This window comes from Macrosteles quadrilineatus, unplaced genomic scaffold (assembly GCF_028750875.1).
Source record: "Macrosteles quadrilineatus isolate MER2022 unplaced genomic scaffold, UCM_ALF_1.0 Scaffold_4__1_contigs__length_99947679, whole genome shotgun sequence".
NCBI classification, from domain to species: domain Eukaryota; kingdom Metazoa; phylum Arthropoda; class Insecta; order Hemiptera; family Cicadellidae; genus Macrosteles; species Macrosteles quadrilineatus.
The window spans coordinates 89,267,439-89,289,934 of record NW_026542597.1 but is presented as its reverse complement, the minus strand read 5'-3'; the positions used below and the strand labels follow the sequence as shown (position 1 = coordinate 89,289,934).

The window sequence follows — 22,496 nt, the reverse complement described above, 5'->3', positions numbered from 1 at the left end:
GGGGTACACACTAGGATACCTAGCACTTTCAACCGAGCAGGAAATTAAAATTTGGTGGGGATGGACTGTGTTTGGTTCTGGAATCTGGTTCGAGCTCTAGTTGCACTGACCTGTGTGTTGTGACAACATGCCCACCTACGAAGAAGAGATTGCTGCCGCAGTTATAATTCTAATTAATTGCAGTAACCATAGACGAAGGATTTTAGATGAAGGATTTTTTTTGAAGGATTTTTTTTAACCATTGTTCAAAAGATTTTGGGCTAAAGGGTGGCTTCAACGCAGACACAGTTACAGCCACATGGCACTTCTACGAACTTTGCGAGATGATAATCATCAGGATTACAAGAATTATTTGAGGATGTCAGACGACAATTTCCGTCACATTTTGCAATTGGTGACGCCTCATATTGGAAAAAAGGACACCCGACGATTGAGACAGGCAATCCCCGCCGAAGAAAGACTCGTAGCAACACTTCGATATCTAGCGACTGGAGCAGTCTACAATAAACTCAAACAATCGAAACCCCCCTCTAGCTTGAAAGAGACCAGGTTTAGCACTAGCACTGTTTAGTTTTGACAGTTGACACAAACAGTGTACTGCGCATGCGCTAGCCGTCTTTAGTTGATCAACTTGGTCGCTGAAGCGTACACACTCTAGTTTTTTGAGAAATCTGATTGCCCGGTGATAAAATGGTTGATCGGAAACCCCCAGGTTTTCGATACATGTCCGAAAACCAAAAAGTTGCCTGGCAACCTCCAAATCGCCGTCAACCAAATTGACAGACACGTACACACACGGCGATATTTGTGCAATTTGGTCGCTCGTCAACCAGATCGCCGGTTGATAAGCGACCGGGTGTCCTAGTGAGTACTAGCCAAGGTATTTTAATCATCTTCTTTCTCAGCAGTCTTTAAAACCTCAAATGATGAAAAGTATGGAAAACTCAGGAAATGAAAATTATGATAAATTTACACTATTATATACGCTAATGGAATTTTTAAGGGAACGGTCATTAACTCTAGATGCCACCATATATAAGTAAGGTATGCTACTATTATTAATCTTAGTATTAAGTATTAATCTATGGTATATCCAACGGGTTCGAGCTAAAGTAATCGAAAGACTTTGCGATTTGGTTTTCTTCCCTACGTTAAAGCAGACGGTTGGTTCTTGCTTCTTCTTCTTGTCAGTTTAGTTGAGTTAGTTCGTTCAGTGTTCATTTGTCATTTTTGTGACTGTGGATTGAGGTTAGACTGTGGAATAGAGATGTACCAAACGATTACTTTCCAGTACCAGATACAACCGATACTGGTACAGCTGAGTACCTGATACCGAGTAGCGAGTACTTTGTACTCGCGATTACTTTTCGACACGACTCCTACCTGTGTCTGTGTACTCGCGATTCCTACTTGAGTGTTGAGTACTTGTACCCAACTCCACTAACAACTCCCGAGTACTATGTACTACCATCAATATGGATACTTTTAACAGTACTAGGCCAGAGGCCTACTAACCGAGTCAATTGTATAACTAGAGAATATAATATTTGTCGGCTCTATAAAACAAAAATATGTTTTTATGAATAAGTTAAATTTATTTCTAAATCCAGGAATCGAAGTAGGCCTACGGGTTCTTTATATTATTAAACGTTTGTCGTTAAACACGAAACAAATATTTTCTTTTTTGTCTGTAGTTTTAAAATCAAGAGAAGTGTGATTAGAAACTATCATCAGACTTTTAGACTGTACTCGATACTTGTAACACTGTTAGAGCAACAGTAGACAGTCTGAGTCAACACTTCGATACAAAGGAATCGTTTATTACTTATTGTACTCGTCTAGTACTTGTACTCGTCTGGTACTTGTACTCGTCTAGTACTTGTACTCGTCTAGTACTACCCGTAACAGGGAGATGAACAGGGAGTACACGAGTAATCGCTAACCTCACTCGTACATCTACAAAACTAGATACTAAAAGTAATCGCGATTACTTTGTATCTGGTACTCGACACTTTCAGTATCTAGGTACTTTTGGAATCGCGAGTACCTAGTACAAAGTAGCGACTACTGATACTTCGACCCACCTCTAGTGGAAATAAATTAACAGAGTTGTAGTAAATTTAATGACTGTTTTTTTAATTATTGCATAAATTTAAAGTAAGTAATTTCAACGTTGTTGGAATAAATAGGCTTACCAGTTTGTTCTTAAATTGCAGTTAAAAACTTTGAGCCCCATGTAACTAGGCCCTAACTGTTAGTCAAGCTTATAGCTTACACTAGTGTCATGAAGAAACAAAAACATATTTTTTCACAAACATATTGTTTTTTTAAGTGAACTCACTTTAAAGCTGTTAATATTTTGATGTAGGCCTATCTAAATCATTTCTCAGTTCAATAAGAAGTATGAAGTATGTTTTATGCTAATAAACATAACATCTGGTAAGGCCATGTTTCTTCAAAGTTAAATATCTTGGAAGCAGGACCTTTTCAATTCTTACATTTTTCTTTTAGCTAGTCAGAAAATCTTGCGGTATTATCCAAATAATAATCTATCAAACAAAAAATACTAAAATTAATTTCTCTCTTTGGCTTGTTTCTGTCAATGCAAATGATTAAGTTGTTGTGATAATAGAATTGAATTTTGAAAACAATATGAAATGCTTATAGGCCTATCAACAATTAATTTTAGGCCTAGTTGCCTTGTTAACCGTAATAAAATAGTAGGTAGTGGACCTGTTGCTCGAATTCCGAAGTATCTTGAGCAATTGGGAAATATTATAGGCATTAGGCCTACTTTAAAAAGGATTAGCCGTCATAAGTAATTTCCGATGGTTTTAAAAGAGTCAACTCAAATATTATGGAAATACACACAATGTACATAACAGTTCGATATAGATCAACATTTCTTGTAAATAAGTTATGTTATTAATTTTCAAAAGCTGATTTTGTTTTTTAGTGTTTACTACAAATGTTTCCCCCTAAAATGGATAGCGGGATAGGCCTTATAATGTTGTCCATAATTAGGATTATAAATTGTACAAAAACCATTACTGTATTACTATTTCTTCTACTTCGTGGTGTTCTGACTTTCCTATGTTTCCATAGTTTGCAAATTGGCTCTTTCCATGATTGCTCAAGAAATGCAGCACAGTGTTAATTAAGTTTTTTTCGTATATCAAACTGTCCAAGCTTTCTCACTTTTTTCCATTTTAATATTTAGGCTACGCCAACTCAAATTCAAATACAGTAGACTCCCTCTTATCCGGACACCTTTTAACCAGACATTGGTTTAACCGGACTAGATCGGCAGGAAGTGAGCGGTATTGAAACAACTGTTCTCATGGGAACGATTTGAGACCAGTGATCACGTGTCTAAATACAAAACTATCCTAAATTTAAGTAGAATATCACAGTAAACGGTTTGTTTTGGAGATGTCGTTTAACCGGAAAAACCCTTATCCGGACTGGCCTCAGTGCCGAGGAGTCTTTTTCCACTTCCTTTTCACTTTTCCTTATCTTGCAACCAAAATCCCTAACAGCAATTAAACTATCCATCTGATCATAATGTAAAAAAATATGTTCGTCACAAGGATAACATGGGAACTTTAAAAGCTACTGGGGCAGAGCCCAAGGGGCTTTTTCAAACATGTATGGTCAGTTTGTAAATCTACACCTAGACAAACATTTTGGTATATTAATGTGTAGGGTTAAATCGCAAAACAAAAAAGCCTTATTGTTTACAAAGTTTCATGTAGCATATTAATAATATAGCCTAGATAACTTATAGCATCGGCCAATGGGTACAAAGACAGATATCTTTTTAACTAAACCATTTCGGGAATAGTTTTATTCTTTGTTTTCTTCTCATTTTTACCTATAAAACCATTTCCTGGAGTTTGTCGTAATGGAAGCTGAACACTCTGGATAAGAAATACCACCTGTTAAAGAGGATAGGCTATGTCAGTTAGAAGCTACTTGAGATTTGTCTATTGCTTTGTTTACAGGTAATTTAAATGGATGTGTTTAACAAGTTTTATTCTACTGTGTCAACGACTGTCTCCCAACTCCAGGGAGTGTTGCCTGGCAACCCGGTCACCAGAGAGTATGAGGTGATTGCTCACATCGCCAGCGCTGGCTCAGGTAAGACGTAGTTATAATATAAGACCCTTGGTTTAGACTTTTGGTATCCATTTTTTAACGTGTGCTTCTCTGGTTCCTACTGAATCAACTTCTGTTGCAGTACTGTGTTATGATTGAACTGCATAGGTGCAATTGAACTACAAATATATGATTGAAAGTAATCAATATTTGTCAAATATTAACTAGGTAGGCTAGTTGTATTGCCTAACTTTATTAACGAATTCCTTAGTTAGCTTATATGTGGTTGGTTTGAAGTTCATCCTCTACTAGGCCTATTTAACATTCAATTTTTGGAAGAAAAATAACTGATTTTTTTTTCTTTACAGTTCAGGCTAGTCTTTTTCTTGGGGATATCATTGTTTATACCGGTATCAATGCAATATTTGATATTTGCTAGTAAATTTCCGTTGGAAAAACTTGGTTCAAGTATATTTTTCAGTAGGTTTGAACTCAAGAAACAGTTATTTTTTGCTTTTATTCCATTACCGCAACCACAAAAAAAAATCTAGAGTGTCCAGCAGGAATTGGTTAACCGTTGGTTCCCAGACTGAAGAAAACGCTACGCTTGCGTGTATTATTCGATAATTTGAATAGTCAACTTTGATTCCCTTAGGCCTTCACTGGAAGATTTACAGCGGATACAAAAAGTCTACGAGACAAGAAGCGAGCATATTTGTTTTTGAGAAGCGACAGTTGGACCGATGGACCAAACAGGATAGAGAAGACATCCTTAGTTCTCTGAAGAGAGGAGCATCACAACTGACCAGGCTTAGACATCCGCAGATTCTGGTTGTACACCATCCTTGCGAAGAGTCCAGGTAAGAGTTTGTTTGAGGGTTTGACATTTAACATACAAAAAAATCAAAACTATTGGCATAATATAATTGAAAACACAATTCTTGGAGCAGTCCAAACCTCAAGTTTTTACAAATAACTCTGCAAGTCCAAAACACGAACCTCTTTGCTTGGTTATTAGAGGTTGATGATTTTATTAGGCCTATATTTGTTTTTAAGTATGTGATGATTGATGCGGTTACCAATTAAAACTATTTGTGCCGTGGATTTCATGTAATAACTATAATAGCTATAATGGGCTAATTTGCCTCCATCCAAAATAAAGCAAGATGTCTTTAAAATATTTCCTCTTGTTTGTAGTTTATCGTTGGTGATAGTAAGTGAATGTTGTTTAAAGGATTATTCTGCAAGGACCTTTAAGGTTTAAGGAAAATGTCCGCAATAAACCTGTATACCCCCTGTGTTGTAAGTCCTCTTGCATAAAAATATTAAGAAGGTTTGAACATGTGAGAATAAAAAATAATATTTCAAAGAAATGTTTTTGGAGTTGAACCCTGATAGTTAAAAGAGGCGAAGAAAAAAACCTAGAACTGTGGTTTAGAGAAGATGGAGAGGCTTGGTTTAAATGGCCTGACAAAAATAACTAGAATGAAAGTGAATGTTTTAGTAGCCTACTTACATATCAGTCAGAATATTATTTAGTGTTTATTACTCATTCTTAAGTGAAAATTGATTTGGTTTTCCTTTTTCAGAGACAGTTTAGCTTTTGCTACAGAGCCAGTCTTTGCCAGCTTGGCAAACATCCTCGGCAAACTGGAGAATACTCCGACACCGCCAAGTCCGCAGTTGAAAAACTACAAACTGTTTGAAGTGGAAATCAAGTACGGACTGTTGCAAGTGAGTATAACAGTACAGACACAACCAATGTCATGGTCGAGCATCTTTGGGTTTATCTGGTCCAGCTGTTTTTGGGAGTTTTAATAAATTATGCTGTCTTATGAATGTCTTTTTCAGTCCATACATAGTATCGATACAAAGTCGGTAGTGCCATGGACTTAATGCCCAAGGCAGCGTTTTCATGGGTTTGGATTCTGGTACTGGGTGGTGCAAACAAACGGAAACCCAAAAATAAATGATAAAATATTGTTCAACACACCCAACACAATTTCGAATACTGTGCTGCGGCTATCGCAGTCCTAGCCTTGGTGAAAACTGATAAAATGTAAAAAATAAAACCCCCGCCGCAGCACACCTGCCGTCTAAGCAAATTTCCATTTGGCCGAATTGATTTTCAATTGATCTATTTAAATAACATTATTAGGTTTAACGAGTACCTAGGTTTGCTGCTACAAGGAAACTAATAAAGTAGTGTGTTTTTAGTAAAATATTGATAGCTTACTATAAAATAAATAAATTTGCCAAGTTTGATCAAAATATATCCATAAACAAGCAAACTACAACATTTTACAATATTCTCCATAAGAATAACATGGGAATTTTAAATTTACCATTTTTTTAGTTTTCTCCGTAACTAATAACCGTACAAAAACACTTTGATATACTGAATTGTTTGTTTTTTTAACCTCTGAAGGTTTAGAGAAAAATTGGGAAATTTTGTGTTTTGAGGGTAAAAAGTGAGAAAAACCAATTTTTACCCCATAAAACCCCCCATAAAACCCCCCATAAAACCCTGTTCCCATGGTCTGATCATGCTGGATCGCGAACTCATTCAAGTTTATCCCGCCTTATTTTTCACGGACACATATATATATATATAAATCTATATATATACTAGCTGACCCGGCGAACTTCGTATCGCCTAAGTTATAGGTTTCCCCTAAGACAGACCGATGGAAAGAAAGTACCGTTACGTTTAATTTTCAAGATGATCTCGTTCGCATCGCTGAATCACGTCCTGGTTGAAGTTCGTTCGCTACGCTCACTCACCTTTGGGTTGGAGCTCGTTCGCTACGCTCACTCACCTTTAGGTTGGAGCTCGTTCGCTGCGCTCACTTGCCTTCAGGTTGGCTCGTTCGCTACGCTCACTCGCCTCCAGGTTGAAGTTCGTTCGCTACGCTCACTCACCTTTTGGCTGCAAATTAGCTGTTGTCATAAATGTAAAAGAAATAATAGTGCTGCACCCTGTTGGTAATCCTTGTAACTTTAATGCTATTGAACATCATAGAACAGAACCAACTTGTTTAATTGAAACAGCTGTTAAGATTCATTAATTCCATTTCTCATAAGGTTAACATGGGAAACTCCAGAGCCACTGGGGCGGAGGGAGCCCTTTTAAGAATTTCGAAACGGGAAATAGTTTACGTCCGATTCGCATACCTACAGAATTTACACACCAAATTTCATAACGATCGGTGAAGTCGTTCCGGAGGAGTTTGCAGACAAACACTGTGACACGAGAATTTTATATATTAGATATATATCTATATATATATATATATATATACATATATAAAAATTTGAACGAATGGTGTTTTTGGCCTCTGGGGACATTAAAATGAAAAAGTAAATCGGTCCCGGGCCTAAGTCTTACCATGAGACCTACGGTAATAGCTACTTCCCTATAGGGAAATTCGCTAAAACACTATACTTTCAACAATTTTCGACGATCAGCTGATCGATCATTGTTGCAATATTCATGAAACACTGTTAGCGTTTGGGTTTCCTTGTTTTTGCTTCACCCCGTTCGTACATGCCACTACTTTTTATCGGTATAGCCCATGTACTGTACCGGCTAAGCCCTTGCTTTGCTGAATATGTTCCATGCACAGGCCTCAGTGGCCCATGTGGACGGGCACATACAAGGCAACAGAGGCTGCCAACGTTTTAAAAATTAAAAATAAGGAAAGATCTCGACTTCATTATCTAAAATCATACAGCATTTCGCTCACTATATTAATGAAATGACACAATTTAAGGCCAAAAGTATTATAGTAACCAAACAATAACATTTCTAGGTAGGAGAGGGGCTTGCATTTTTGCACAACGATGCTAAAATTCTGCACCACAACCTGACACCGGAAAACATTGTTGTGAACCAACAAGGCGCCTGGAAAATCTTTGGTTTCGATTTTTGCATTTTGAATTCTCAACCTGCTGCGGCTACTGTGAGTATTTTCTTGGTTATTATTGTCAATACCTTGGTAGTCTTTGGGTAGTTCTATTCTCTGATCTCAAAATGTAGGTTTCAAGGGAAGAAATCTATCACCTCCACTTGACCTCAAAAGTGCCTTAAAGGGTGCCTTAGTGAGGCTATTACAATAGCCTCAACCGCTGATATTAAAGCAAAAATTTATCCAATCCATCTATCAGCTGTAAGATACATTAAGCAAAAAAAGTTACGAGAAAACATTCCCTCAAACCACCTAATTTTTGTGAATGAATCATAGTTAGAATGCAGATTAATTTTACACTTGAGTTTAAATATTCATTCAGTATTAAATCAATGTAATACTATAACTACAGTACGGTCCATGAGAGTCTGCAGTTGAGGGAGGCGCCTATATTTACCACATGACTTCGAAGGAGCCAATGATGACAGTACAGTGTTGTCAAATCTAATAATACCAGCTGATTTGAAAATATTGTTTGGTATATTTTAATTAGTGTCAAAAAGTAGTGAACAGTGATGTTGCTGGTCCATTCTTTATATTGGCTGCCACCAACTGCAGACTCTCGTGGCCCCTAGTATAGTTTAGCCTATTTATTTTTTACAATGATCAATATTGATCAATATTTAATAGCTTTTTATCTGTGCCAAAAACTTTTCTTGGTGTTTTTCCAATAGTGTTTCAATCCTGTAATCTATAAGAAATGTTTATTATGAAACTATAACTGTTGTTTCTCAGTCCGTCATCAAATATTGTTATCAAACCTTTTATTTACACTCACTGATAAAGAAATGAAACGTCTAGTATCAATTCTCATGACTGCATCTGTCTTTGGTTGTATTCTTGGACAAATATTATTTTGTTACTTAACTGCTTGAACAGTTTATGACTCATTGCAGTCTAAACTATTTAAACGTATTGCGCAAAAAAGATAATAGTTAAGTTACTTGTTAATTTGGAATTTTACTCACATTATCTTCACAAGCAGAAAAATATAGCTAAGTGAAATTCTATTGCTAAAGCTAAATAGAAATACTTCAAACAATTGCAACAATGATATGTTGCAGGGAAAGAAAAAAGTTGGTAACTGCTACTATTTTTTCGAACTGATAAGGGTTGCACTGAAGGGAGTTTTGTTTTTGAAAGCAACAGCTGACTTTGCCATTTCACAATGCAGTCAATTTCCCATTAGTTTGTTTTGTTTTATTGTTGTTATCTGTTTTAATTACCTTGGTTCTGCGTTTGTGAACCGTAATCTAAGGTATGTCCAGGTGTTTTTATTTTTGTGAAATTTTGATTTTTAATGGTGATTTTTCCATAAAATCCGATTTCTACAAAAACTGCTCAAACAATTTCGATTTTCAATGTACTAGCCTATAATATGGTCATTTTATTTTCACTCTAAGCCCAATGTTACAATTCCCCGTGCTGTAAAAATTCAATTCAAAAGCTATTACATTTTTTTGTTATTCCCAAAAAATACCATAGTTACTCCCACCCCTTACCAAGCATAATGGCTGTTGACAAACTAATGTGATGTATGTGTCAGTTTGCTAATTGTTTCGTTTACTGTTTGGTGCATATACGTTGTCGTCTTCAGTATCCAAAGTCAATGGTATAATCTGGTTATTTTTCAGCCTGTTTGGCTGTGGCAGCAGTACAAGCCAGATGTTCATCCATTGGCGCAGCCAGAACTGGACTATCTCGCCCCAGAGGTAGGTGTACTAACTGTAAAATACTACAATAATCCAGCTACTAGGAGGTCACAAACTGTGGATATTTATAGGCATGCACTGTGGATGCGATACTCCCTGGTGTGGAGTAAAGTCTGCAGTACTCCTGATAATTAGACCAATTCGTAAATTACAAGGCGAAAATGTTTCGGATTCCACTATAAACTGTGTAGGTCCCTTAGTTGCCATCGTATGGGCTATTAATTAACAGCTGTGCCTAAGGAAAGTGTCGGCCTTAGTGACTAACAAGACTACAAGATCGGGGTACTCATCATACACTCACCTCCATTTATACTAACAATCGTATGTTCGCCATTCGATGCTATTAAAGTATTAAGTATTTTTATAAAAATGAATTGTTATGTTAATGCATACTTGACCTATTGGTCGAGACAGCAGCTCATAGTGTTAGCTGTTTATGATTGTAGAATGAGTCAGATGACTTATGTAGTAGTTTAGCTAAGCTATCATAGTTTGTTGTTATTTATTTTATAAACATCTGAGAGCTAAGTGGTTGCATGGAATTCAGAAGGTAGCCGGTTCAATCCTAAGAAAAGTCATTGCATTTCAACGGCTCGAATCTGAACCCAGATTTTATTGTTGTGGCTAACGAATCAGCTCGTCTTCACAATGCATATCGCTCAACTCTACACTAATCCTTCATTCTGTTTCAAGTTAAAATGTTTCAAGCTGCATCTTTATTTTTTAAATAATATCTGATTTTTTCTAAAGATACATAGAATGCAGGGCGGGTGCAATATAAAGTGAGACGACCTAGGCTATTTAATGGGAAAGTTCTGCCATTTCTTTAGCCATTGCCAATTAAAAAGCCCAAGGAAAGCTTAATCAAATTTCAGACTCAAAAAGCTACTGACTCTTTTTTTAATAATTAAAAAATTTGTTTGATAAATAATGTCTATAAAGCTGGTATTCCTAGGCGCGAGTGCGGAGGAGTGGTTTTCGGGTCATTCAAAAAATAATTCAGTGGCAAACCGCTTCACTCCCAGGAAAATAGTACCGTACCCCCCTCGGTGCTATGCGATGATATATCGTTGTGCATCTTTTTCCTGAAATTCTATTGAACGATCGTTGTCCGTGTTTCGTCCAAATAGTGCTAATCGACGATATATTGTGCTGGTGCCACTTTCGTGTGAGTTTTTAAATAGACATCACTTTCGTGTGAGTTTTTAAATAGACATATTGGTTGACTCGATTTTTGTTTTGAAACATCGATGGATCATTTCGATTCCTCATACGATTGAGGCCCAGCATATCGTTCCTTAGTACTTTTGAGGTTAAAAATTGTGTTTACCGAATGTTTTTTCTTACACTAGACTTTGCCCCCGTGGCAATCCTAGCACTTTTAGGACAAAATAAGTAAATAACTCTAGCATATTTTGGAAACTTACAACAACAAAATTCCAGCATCGAAAGGGTTAAATTTGATAAAAAAGGAGAGCGGACCCTGTGCTCTGCTTCTGTATCTAGGAAAATCAGCTTATAAGGAGATAAGTATTTAATATTTGGCCTTAGCATAATTTCCATTCTTTGTTTGAAGTTCGCTATTGGTTATGGTAACTATGTTATTTGAGGTATGTAAGGACCAATGCACCTCTTTTCAATACGTTTTGTGCAATACCAATACGAGACTTAAAAATCTAAGAGGTCTCGATGTACCTCGACTACTCAAAAGTTGTATGCAAGTCAGCTGTTTTTGATTCTTGTTGAGACTTGAAAATCAATTTATTTGTGATGTAGGTAGCCCTGACGGAAAGTAACGGAGCAGCGAGTGACATGTTCAGCCTGGGAGCTGTCATAACAGCGTTGTACAACGACGGCCAACCTCTGCTGACTGCCAACAAAGACTGGATGTCTTACAAGCGAAACATCAATGAGGTCAGTGTGTGTGCTTTTACAGTAGTCGTAAAGTATTTGTGGACGGAATGCTTATACCGTAATATTAAAAGACTTTGTGTACTTCTTCCTCGGATAAGGTCTATATGTGTATATTTTTGTGTATATCTACGGTTTGGCATTTTTAAAAGTTTTTGTAAGTGAAGAGTCTAACCCCTGGTTTTGCCACTATCTGGTCCAACATTGATACTTTTAATACTTTTCAATGAAATGGCAACCATTATTACTACCTACCTGGAGTTTTTCAGGTCATAAATGCCAAAATTCTGTAGTTTTTATTCCGGTAGACTTTCTTTAAACCGACTTTGGATCAACTGACGCTCAGATTAAAGCTGCGCGCGCACTACGGCGGCACGGCACGGACGGGCGGGCGGCACGGCAATTTTTAAAAGTTAATAACATTGAATGTCATATGAGTGCGCCCACTACGGCGGCACGGCCGGCAACGGACGTTCGGCAGCTTCCGCCGTTTGTTAAAAAGTCCGGGAGACAGAACTCCAGGACATTTCCGAGCTGCCGTGACGCCCGTACCGCCCGTACCGACCGGGAGCACTGCACAGCGACCGGGCGGGCGGCACGGGACATCCGCCATTCTCAACTGATCTCTGTCAAAGTAGCAGTAGTAGTAGTTTTCGTGTGTTGTAAACATAGATGTTAGTAAGTTGATTTTTCTCGTTGATAAATACCCGAAACTGTACAACATGCGACATCCGGAATATTTTAATAACGTCCGGCGTGACAATATATGGGCAAAAATATGATCTATTATGAAACAATCAGGTAAGTTTTACACATAATCCTTCTACAAGATCAGGAAACAAGGTGTGGAACTCTCCAAAACTTAGTCTTTTCCTGTTTATGTGGTGTAGCTAAAATCTTTGCTTGCACCTTCTTGTCTCCTCTTCCTCTGCTAAAATTAAACCTACTACTGTATCACCACTTTATCTACATCCATCTTTACTCACAATTTTTAGACTGTCAACTGTCCTAAATTGCGGATGTGCGGATGTCCCGTCCCGTCCGTCCGTGCCGTGCCGCCCTAGTGCGCGCACCCCCTCTTAAAAATGCCGTCCGTGCCGTACCGCCCGTCCGTGCCGTGCCGCCGTAGTGCGCGCGTAGCTTAATCGAATCTTCCCAGACAAAAGTACAGGTCGGTTTATCTGCCATTAATTTTCTAAAATTTGGTTTGACCAAACTTTTGTAGGGGTCCAGTGACTTTTTCTATTCTTATCGCGGTAAAAGAAATTAGTCAGTCTTATAGTGGGGCGAGAACGAGTGGAGACCACTCTGCTTTTTCCAAAGAACTTGTATAATGGTAAGGAGCCCGTATTTTTCCAAAAATTTTGTGAGCGTTCCCACACTAAAAAAAATATACCTACACCACTCAGCAGTGGTGGATCTAGAACAGCCACAAGGCGGGGGGGGGGGGGGAATTTCGGGGGTACCCCCACCAAAATATTTCTGTAAACTAAGTCTCCAAAATGGCAGTGTTATACCATTACTTTATCCAAAATTAGTGTGACAAATTATTGTACGCAATTTGTAGGTACTACTATATTACATGCAGTAAAAAAATATATGTATATATATGCCCAAGGGGGGGGCGGTCTCCCCCATTCGCCCCCTCTCTAGATCCCCCACTGCCACTGAGGTCGTGAAGATATAGTTTTCTTATGAACTACAAAGAAAAATGAAAGTGATGAAAAAATCACTGACCTTTACATGTAAAGTGTGATTACACATAGTGAATTTTATTTTAATGAGTGATTAAGGCCTTTTATAAATATCATGTAGTAAAAGTTAAAATCATAATTTGTGTGTGTTTTTCTAACCAAGTATTCTAATTTTCAAAAATGTTTCCCAGGCTGCAACACATTTCAAGTCCAGTGTTCAGCTTTTTTTCTTGAGCTCTACCTGCAAAGGTAGTTGAAGGTGTATTTTTAATTAAGTTACTCTTGCTTCCAATTAATGTCTGGATTTTGACAATCCAACAGCTGATCCATCTTGAAGACTTTAAAGTGTTTTGTCTGTTACAGCTGAAGCAGCTACCATTGTCCAAACTGATGTGTGTGGCTGAAGGTTTAAGAGACATGGTGAGACTCATGCTTAATGTCAAGCCCGAGTTGAGACCAGACGAACACGAGTTTCTTAAGGTCAGTGTCTTCTTTCTTATAACTCTCAAGTCTAAAAAAAAAAAAAAACATTGAACCTAATACAGTAGAACTCTATCCACCCAAATCAATTGAAATATCAATTTTACCACATTCCGATTTATCAAAAAATTTGGGTAGTTTGATTTTTACCTTGAGGTATTTTATTATTTTACTTGTCCTCTAAGAGTTTGGGATTGAAAAATTTACGGTTTTGACTTTTATCATGATAGGGAAGATGTTTTTGTGACCGCAGGACATGATGATGTTCACAAGACCGTGAAGATGTGGAAGATTTTGCCATGATTGTGGAAGACAATGAAGATGTATATACATAAAAAAGAATGATGATCAAGTATTATTTTGTAACCGCAGGAGACTGATAATAATTTCCTGTGACCACAAGAGACAAAATGTCTACAAAACCGTTAAAAATATTAAAGGTTTTGCACTTTGCAGCAACCGGGAAGACAATTATGATGTCTACTTATTTGTGGTTGATTTTTAATACTTTGCTGCGATCTCGGAAAATGATGATGTATATACGACCACGAGAGGTATTTAAGATTTTGTCACGATCATGGTAGACGATGATGTTTCCATGAACGCAGAAGACGATGATGTCTACACTACCGTGGGAGATATTCAGGATTTTACTGTGATCACGACTTCTGCCTCATTCCACTGATTCTTATCACTGGTTATCGTTTTTTTTATTCTTTCCTAAGTGATTCAAATAGTTGGAGTTGTGTATACAAGTTCACTGACAAATCTTACTTAACATCTCTTTATTTCACTTTTTTACCAAAACGTATTCAAATTGTTTCTCATTGTTTACAGATAGACTTCTTCAATGACGTGGGGGTAAAAACTCTGAACTACCTGGACTCTTTGTTCCAGTGGGATAACCTGCAAAAGTCTCAGTTTTATAAGGGACTTCCCGAAATAATTGAGAAACTACCACATAGAGTGTGTCTGTTCAGGTAACTTGGTACATTTACACCTAACTTAGTTACTAGTACTGTAATGTTATTTAAAGTTAGTTCTATAGAGTAACTGTTATGACTACAAAACTATACCATTGGACTGTCCCCTTGAAAAAGATTTCTTGAGGTAAATTAAAGTCTTGTAACAATATAAATATGCTACCAATTTTGAAACAAAGAAAGTTTGTAATTGTTTTGTAATTCACTTGATGAAATCACAATCGTGGATGAAGACGTGACAAGTAACACCTAGTAATTGTATTTTACACATAGAGTTTTCATGAAAATTTCCAGGTAAGAAACCCCTGATATTTGTATGGCAGTTGCTCTAATCACCCTGTTTGACAAACACAATATTAAAAGAATGATTGCAAAATATTTGTAATTATTGGCTTGATGTTTCAGAGTTATTCCTTGTTTGGTGAAGGAATTTGTGAACCCAACGATGGTTCCGTTCGTTCTGCCCAATGTTTTGCTCATCTCGGAGAATTGTTCCAAAGAGGAGTTTTCTCAACTTATTCTTCCTCACCTTAAGCCTGTCATGAAAATGACAGATCCGATTCAGGTATGTATCATAATTATTTAATATTTATCATAATATAATTGTAGGTAGACAACAAGAATATTCCTTTTTCATTTACTTTCTAGAACATTACTAATGGGATGATGCTCCTTTAGGAAATTTGTTTGAACTGTGATGATTTACTGGGAAGGTAAATTCTAAGCGATATGAGTCAATGGGGGAAATTATGTATGCGCTTAAAGATTGAAGCAGTCTTAAAAACATAACCTCTAAGTTTTGGACACAATGACACTTTGGATCCAATTATTAAAAAATTAGCTAGATTAGATTACATTTAGGTTAGATTTTTACACACTAGGGTGTACGGTGTACGTATAAAATAAATTTAAAAAATGAGTGCTGTACGAATGTGATGATAGCTTTGTTTCTGACTAAGATCAGCTGGTTATTTTAGCCAGGTACGTTGATAAAAAGTTTGCTGATCAAGGACAGCTGGGTCATGATTCTGACCATCAAAAACATCTTCTCCTATTCCACAGTTCTTCTTCCTCCACCATCTGCCATTTCTCGTCTCCATTTTTCCAACTCACCCACCTCATATTCCCCCTTTTCTAGGACTGCTCTGTCTATGAAAAGCATTTAAAACTCTTCAAAATACTCATGCCCTCAACACTTATCACAGCCATGTTCCATTACCTTGACAGCCATCTGTTTCCGCAGATCCTGCTTATCTTCATGCAAAAAATGGAGTTGCTTCTGAAGCTATGTCCACCAGAAGAGGTGAAGTCTGATGTATTGCCGATGTTGTATCGAGCGCTGGAAGCGGATGCTCAGCAGATTCAAGAACTCTGCCTGTCTGTGCTGCCCAACTACGCGACACTCATCGAGTACCCGTCGATGAAGAACGCGCTGCTGCCCAGAATCAAGCGGCTTTGCATATCAACTTCTTTCATATCGGTGAGTCTCTGATTTACGTGTGTTTAGATGCCGTAACCATATCCCAAGAACTAGTTTATGGATATGGAACTCCATATCCATAGTTTAGGTGAAGACTGACTAAACATATATCCGCATAAGTTTGAAGGATTTTTGTTAATTTAGTGCAGGTGGAAAACTTAATTAATTTGTAGAAACACTTTACAAGACGGGAAACAGAAATGGTCTTCCAGAATCCAAAGAGAAGTAGTAAGGTACAGAGGAAACATTCAATGGTATACTTAAGTGGTGTCTAGCTCTAATGGCTGGTGTCTAGGGAAAAGTCCGACACTCCTTCGTGCTCACGGTAAAGGAAACCCTGTCGATAGGAATTTTTTCAGAGTGCTTGTCGTTCAGACTCCTCCTTGCTCATCACAAATATATTTCCGGCACAACATCCCAGAGATAAAAATCGCGATGTAGTCCTACAAGCAACCTCTGTACCTTACTTCTTTGTGCAGATTTTTTTTTTCATTGATTTTACTTCTACCATCAACAATTTTGAACTTCATACAATGTCTTGATTCTTGTGTACTCTGTTGTTGACTCTTGTATTGAGCTGTGGTATTGTGTTCTAGGTTAGGGTCAACTGTCTCGTGTGTGTTGGTAAGCTGTTGGAACACCTGGACAAGTGGCTTGTACTGGACGAAGTTTTACCGTTCCTGCCTCAGATACCCTCGCGAGAACCAGCCGTCCTCATGGGAATACTTGGTAAACCTTGGAGTAGGACATTTTAACCAAAAGCACAGAAAAGTTTTGGGGTTGGGAGTAAGAGTAAATATATGTTCAAAACTAGGATTAAAAAGATAATCCTTTTGATTTATTCAGCATTGCCTCCAGGATTGATTTAAGACAATATAAAATAGGTTACGTACCTTTACGTCGTCAATCCTAGGTTAGTCTTTTTAGCAGCGACTAGTTTCGAAACTGACGTTTCATTTTCAAGCCTTGTCAAACATAAAATTACTTGAACATAATGTCGTCGTCAAAGTACACAAATATAACATTTAACACGCACAAATACATTAAGATACAGAAAGACGCGCGGCCGGCCATTACACGCACGACGGACACGACTCAACTACCGACTGCCACTGGTCTGGTGACATTGACCTTGGAGGGGGTTGGACAGCTGATTATGAGCGCCTTTGTTATCAATGTCCTCAATCCTATCAAATATTGTGTTACGACCAAAATTTAGCTTTTCATTCAGGATGTCGTGGGGAAACCTTTTTGTTGCTTTGTAGATTTCATAGCTTTCAAGGACATTAATTAAGGAGCCTTTGGTGCATTTATGTAAAATACCCAGGTTATCACTACAGCTGCTTACGTTGAAGTGAACACCTGATGAATGACAACCACAACGTAAGCAGCTGTAGTGATAACCTGGGTATTTTACATAAATGCACCAAAGGCTCCTTAATGAATGTCCTTGAAAGCTATGAAATCTACAAAGCAACAAAAAGGTTTCCCCACGACATCCTGAATGAAAAGCTAAATTTTGGTCGTAACACAATATTTGATAGGATTGAGGACATTGATAACAAAGGCGCTCATAATCAGCTGTCCAACCCCCTCCAAGGTCAATGTCACCAGACCAGTGGCAGTCGGTAGTTGAGTCGTGTCCGTCGTGCGTGTAATGGCCGGCCGCGCGTCTTTCTGTATCTTAATGTATTTGTGCGTGTTAAATGTTATATTTGTGTACTTTGACGACGACATTATGTTCAAGTAATTTTATGTTTGACAAGGCTTGAAAATGAAACGTCAGTTTCGAAACTAGTCGCTGCTAAAAAGACTAACCTAGGATTGACGACGTAAAGGTACGTAACCTATTTTATATTAATCCTTTTGAGCCTGTCTACAGAATTTGAACCACCCAGGAGGTTATGTTAGACAAATTCAATGATTTTCAAATTTTCCTCAATTTTCTGTTGAATTTGATCAAAATCTTCAGTAATTTGTGATGTATGATAACCCTTTTGGATAATTTCATTAGTTACTATTTAGTGTTTCCTGATCTTTTTAGGTATATTTTATACTCAATGGCAATTTTTAAACAAAACTTGTCATATTTCATATTCATATCCTAACCTAGAAGCTAGGCTACCGCAGACAAAGTAGACTGTCCAATCTTTGTTCTTTGAAATGACTATTGCTGGAAAAGGAAAAATACTGGACGACATCTCAGGGGATTAATAGTCCCAAAGATCATTGGGTTGCGTCAATCCATCTTGGCAGGATACAATGTAATTCAATCACGTCTAAAGACCAAAATTTGACAAATCTTAGAAGAACTGATGTCTCTGCTACTGGCACTGCATACATAAGTACTCCAGTGTCTATTAATATCTTTATTCCATCCTAGGTATTTACAAACTGGTCTTGAACCACAAGAAGTTTGTAATGACCAAGGAGGTGATGGCGACCAAGGTGATTCCGTTCCTGATGCCGCTCAGTATAGAGAACGCTCTCACGCTAAACCAGTTCAACGCTATCATCGCAGTCATCAAGGAGATGGTCAACCGTGTGGAGGCCGAGCAAAAGGTCAAACTGGAACAGCTCAACTCTATACAGAACGAGCAAAAGTGAGTTTGAAATTGTGTGCTTGATGATGGCTTCTGACTTCTTTAAAAATGTTGTTAAGAAAGATTTTTGTTAAAGAATTTAATTTTGCTTCATCTAGTTGTGAAGCTAGATGGCTAGAGAACAATTCACTTAGTAAATGGAAGGCTTGAAGGATCATACTTTGACAAGATTTGTGGACACATGATACTTGCCAGGTTACATAGAGAGCATACCAATAGTTTTGAGTTTTGCCTTGCTAATGTCCTTGTTTACGGAAGTGGAAACCTTTGCAAGACTGATGTGGCATCTACGGCTAGAAACATTTAATTCCCAATTCAAAGCTTTAGTCGAACCAAACTAAATAAGTATTATATTGAGTCGCCAAACAATGTATCTCTGTGTCAAACTATAAGAGAAATTATAATATCAACAATAATAATTGTACCCTATGTGAAAGCTTCATTCTGCAATGTACTCATTGAATAAAAAACTTGCTGGTAGCCTACATTCGATGAATGTCTTCTCCAATATCCTATATTATTGCCATTGTGTACTGCAGGGACATGGATATGAACATGAAGACCTTCAACTCAGCCCCTCCCACTCAATCGGAGTTTGAGGAGATTCTCGGCATGAAGCCGAGCATACCTAAACCAACTCCCACTCTCAAATCAGACCTGTCCACCTTAACTCAGCCCAAAGGTTTGACTCTGCAGGATAAACAGGGGTAAGTTAAATTGTTTTTTTTTCAATTTTCTGTGATTTTGAATAAGTTTAAAATATAACCTACACGGCAGATTCCAAAGACAGTGTACGTGCTATGTAATAGTTTAAGGTCGCTCTTACGTGGCATTTAAGATTAAAACGCATCTATTTATCTGTACAGTTTGATCTAAAGATTACTCAAGTGTCTTAGGTACGGCAAGGTTGGGAAAGTCTGGTAGGAAGTCCTGCTTACATCCCCACTTTCAACTCTTTACTTCCAGAGTCAGAAATATCTGAGATGATATTTGGTCCCACCAAACACGTCCCACGATGTATTTTATTTTCTTGTCAACCCCATTAGCATTTTTTAGAAGAGATAAAAGAGAATGTCAATCAAACATTTTTTTTGGAAAGCGGTTCAAACTCATGTTTTGTGGGCGTGACGGGAATTGAACCCGTCCGTCCTGCACTGAAGTCCGAGACGCTTCAGGCTAGCAACACACTTTGTCCTGAATCTTCCTCTGTTAATCCTTTTCTCTATATATCATCATCACTTGCCACAATCATTTCAACCTCATCATCCTCTCTGTCTTCTTCCAAGGAACCCTGAACATTTGTATTACTTGTTGAAGATTGATGACTCTCTTTTCAAAATATGGCCAGCTCATCTAATTCTTCTATATTTCACCCATTAAATCTGGATGCTTATAAAGTTTTCTTGGGTCTCTGTTGTGTCTTCTCCGCTTTGCTTCCTCCTAGAATCCTATTTTCTAATGCAATCCTTTTCTCCATTTATCCTGTCGTCCTTGTTTTAATGTTTGTTGATTTAGTCAATCTTTCAATATGGTAAAGAAAGAGAGTATATGGTATAATTAATCTAACAACTGCTGTGTCTAGGTACGCGGAGAGACAAGAGGTAGCCAGAAGGTTACAACAGGAGCCAGTGCTGAACCCAACCTCCGTCACACCCCGTGCTCCACCCCCCGTCAAGGATCTCACCATGTCACTCATGGAGAACAACTTGAAGCAGATCTCACTGGCGCCTGCCCCCACCAACCCCGCTCAGGGGTGGTCTATGCCAGTCGCCCCCGCAGTAGCACCTGTTGCCCCCGCTGCACCTGTACCACCTGCCAACGCATGGACCAATCAGAGTTGGAACCCCCCGGCAGCAGCCCCCGCGTGGCAGGCTCCCCCTGCTCTACAAGCTCCTCCCGCTCTACAAGCTCCCCCTCGACAAGCTCCCCCCGCTCAGTTTCGCCCCACCTTCCCTGCTCCACAGTTCCAACTGGCCAACAAGGTTCCGATGAACAGCATGGCCCCGCAGTCTTTCCCGATGATGAACGGAATGAAACCCGCTCAACCTACCAAGCAACTCTCTGCTACAGAAATCAACGATTTCCTCAGTTAATATTTTATAAAAAATTATAAACACTGGTTTTGTTCGATTACGTGGAGTGTCGTGTTATGATGGATGCTAGTAACGGATTGGTTCGTGTTGTGTAACATTTCATTCCTGTTAACCAAAATGTTGATACATAGTGTTTTTGTATGTATATAAGAGTCTTTTTCTGGTCACTGTGCTTTTGTAGAGCATAAATGCTGCTTTTGCACTGAGACATGTCGCTGTATAATTTTTGAACTTTGCCATAGTAATATTTTGCTGAATTAAACATTTACCTAGATATTTTAGCACATTTTATAGGTTTGAAATTGGCAATTACGACTTAAAAAGCACAAATTATTTATTTTAAAATATTTTAGCTTTTAGCATTTTTAATTGATATATTTTAGCTATTTACATACACACAGTTTATTGTACATCTTAGTTTTATTTTTCATGGCTTAGTCACATTATAAGTTTAAGTCTTCTGAGACAATTCCTAGGAATTTATGAGAGATAAAAAATTGAGATTACAATTAATAAAGAATAGGTACTTAACAGTACCTATCATTTATACCTTATGACTAAATTGATGTTGTATTTAGTTTAATTTAAATGTTGTACATAAAATATTATGAAACTTTCATTGTTGTTTGCTAGAATAAATATAATGACATGAGTTTAGGCCCAGATAGCTTTTTGTATGGAAAATTTGCTATAAATGTTAAGTGATATCCAAAATTGAATGTCAAACTGTATTTTTGGTCACTCAGTAGAGTCTTGGTCACACAACCTAAACCAGTTGCTACAAGATTGGATAAGTCGAATGATTAGATAACTTGGAGAATTAAAATCCACTATCAATTGATTCTTGATACCAATTTTTAATACGTCAGGAGTCTATGCCAATACCTAAACCGAACACATCTGCTAAAGATAAAAAATTTCACGCTTTTGCAACAATTGACCCCGAGACTGGAGGAAACGATGATGATGTCTAAAAAATACTGTTGTAGATAAGAATTTTGCCGTGATCAAGGGTGACGAGGGTTTCTACAAGGCTACGGGAGATATTCTTGATTTTGCCGCAAAAATGAAGGAGGATGATGTTTCCGTTACCGATGGAGATGTTCAACATTTTGTCCTCCATAGCGGGAGACGATGGGGATCGTTTCCTTACCGCTGAGAGATATTCAGGATTCTGCCGCAATCGTGGTAGACAGTAAATGTTTCCGGTTGAAATTTGCCTAGTTAAAATTTTAATTAGACTTTCTTCTTTAATTTTTGATTTACTTAAAAAAAAACAATCAACCAAATTTACTTTGTGTAAATGACAGGAGATGGTGTAGTAAAACCAATCCATAAAAATTTTTGTAGGATTTAAAAAAAGTGGTATCGTTATCAAGAGTTGATTTATCAGATACTGTTTGTACTTGAGGGTCAAAATAAAAAAAAACATCTAATAACCAAAGATAAGGTTATTGAGATTCTACTGTAGTGT

The 22,496-nt window shown here is 37.7% G+C and overlaps 1 protein-coding gene across 1 annotated transcript; it reads left to right on the top strand.

Moving 5' to 3' along the window:
- Positions 1-2,117: 2,117 nt before the first annotated feature.
- Positions 2,118-22,258, top strand: LOC128992435 (SCY1-like protein 2). Its single transcript, XM_054416008.1, has 15 exons — positions 2,118-2,157; positions 4,005-4,140; positions 4,754-4,958; positions 5,688-5,832; positions 7,911-8,060; positions 9,701-9,782; positions 11,559-11,692; positions 13,747-13,863; positions 14,701-14,843; positions 15,252-15,411; positions 16,090-16,326; positions 16,923-17,055; positions 18,710-18,929; positions 19,469-19,636; positions 20,512-22,258. The coding sequence occupies exons 2-15, from the start codon at positions 4,014-4,016 to the stop codon at positions 21,020-21,022; spliced, it is 2,532 nt and encodes an 843-aa protein (XP_054271983.1). The 5' UTR covers positions 2,118-2,157; positions 4,005-4,013; the 3' UTR covers positions 21,023-22,258.
- Positions 22,259-22,496: the final 238 nt, after the last annotated feature.

Bases quoted from the DNA above. Each gene is read 5' to 3' on its own strand.
- LOC128992435 (XM_054416008.1), top strand. From the start codon at position 4,014: ATGGATGTGTTTAACAAGTTTTATTCTACTGTGTCAACGACTGTCTCC. The intron at 4,141-4,753 runs GTAAGACGTAGT...TGATTCCCTTAG, and splicing joins CATCGCCAGCGCTGGCTCAG to GCCTTCACTGGAAGATTTAC. The intron at 13,864-14,700 runs GTCAGTGTCTTC...CATTGTTTACAG, and splicing joins ACGAACACGAGTTTCTTAAG to ATAGACTTCTTCAATGACGT.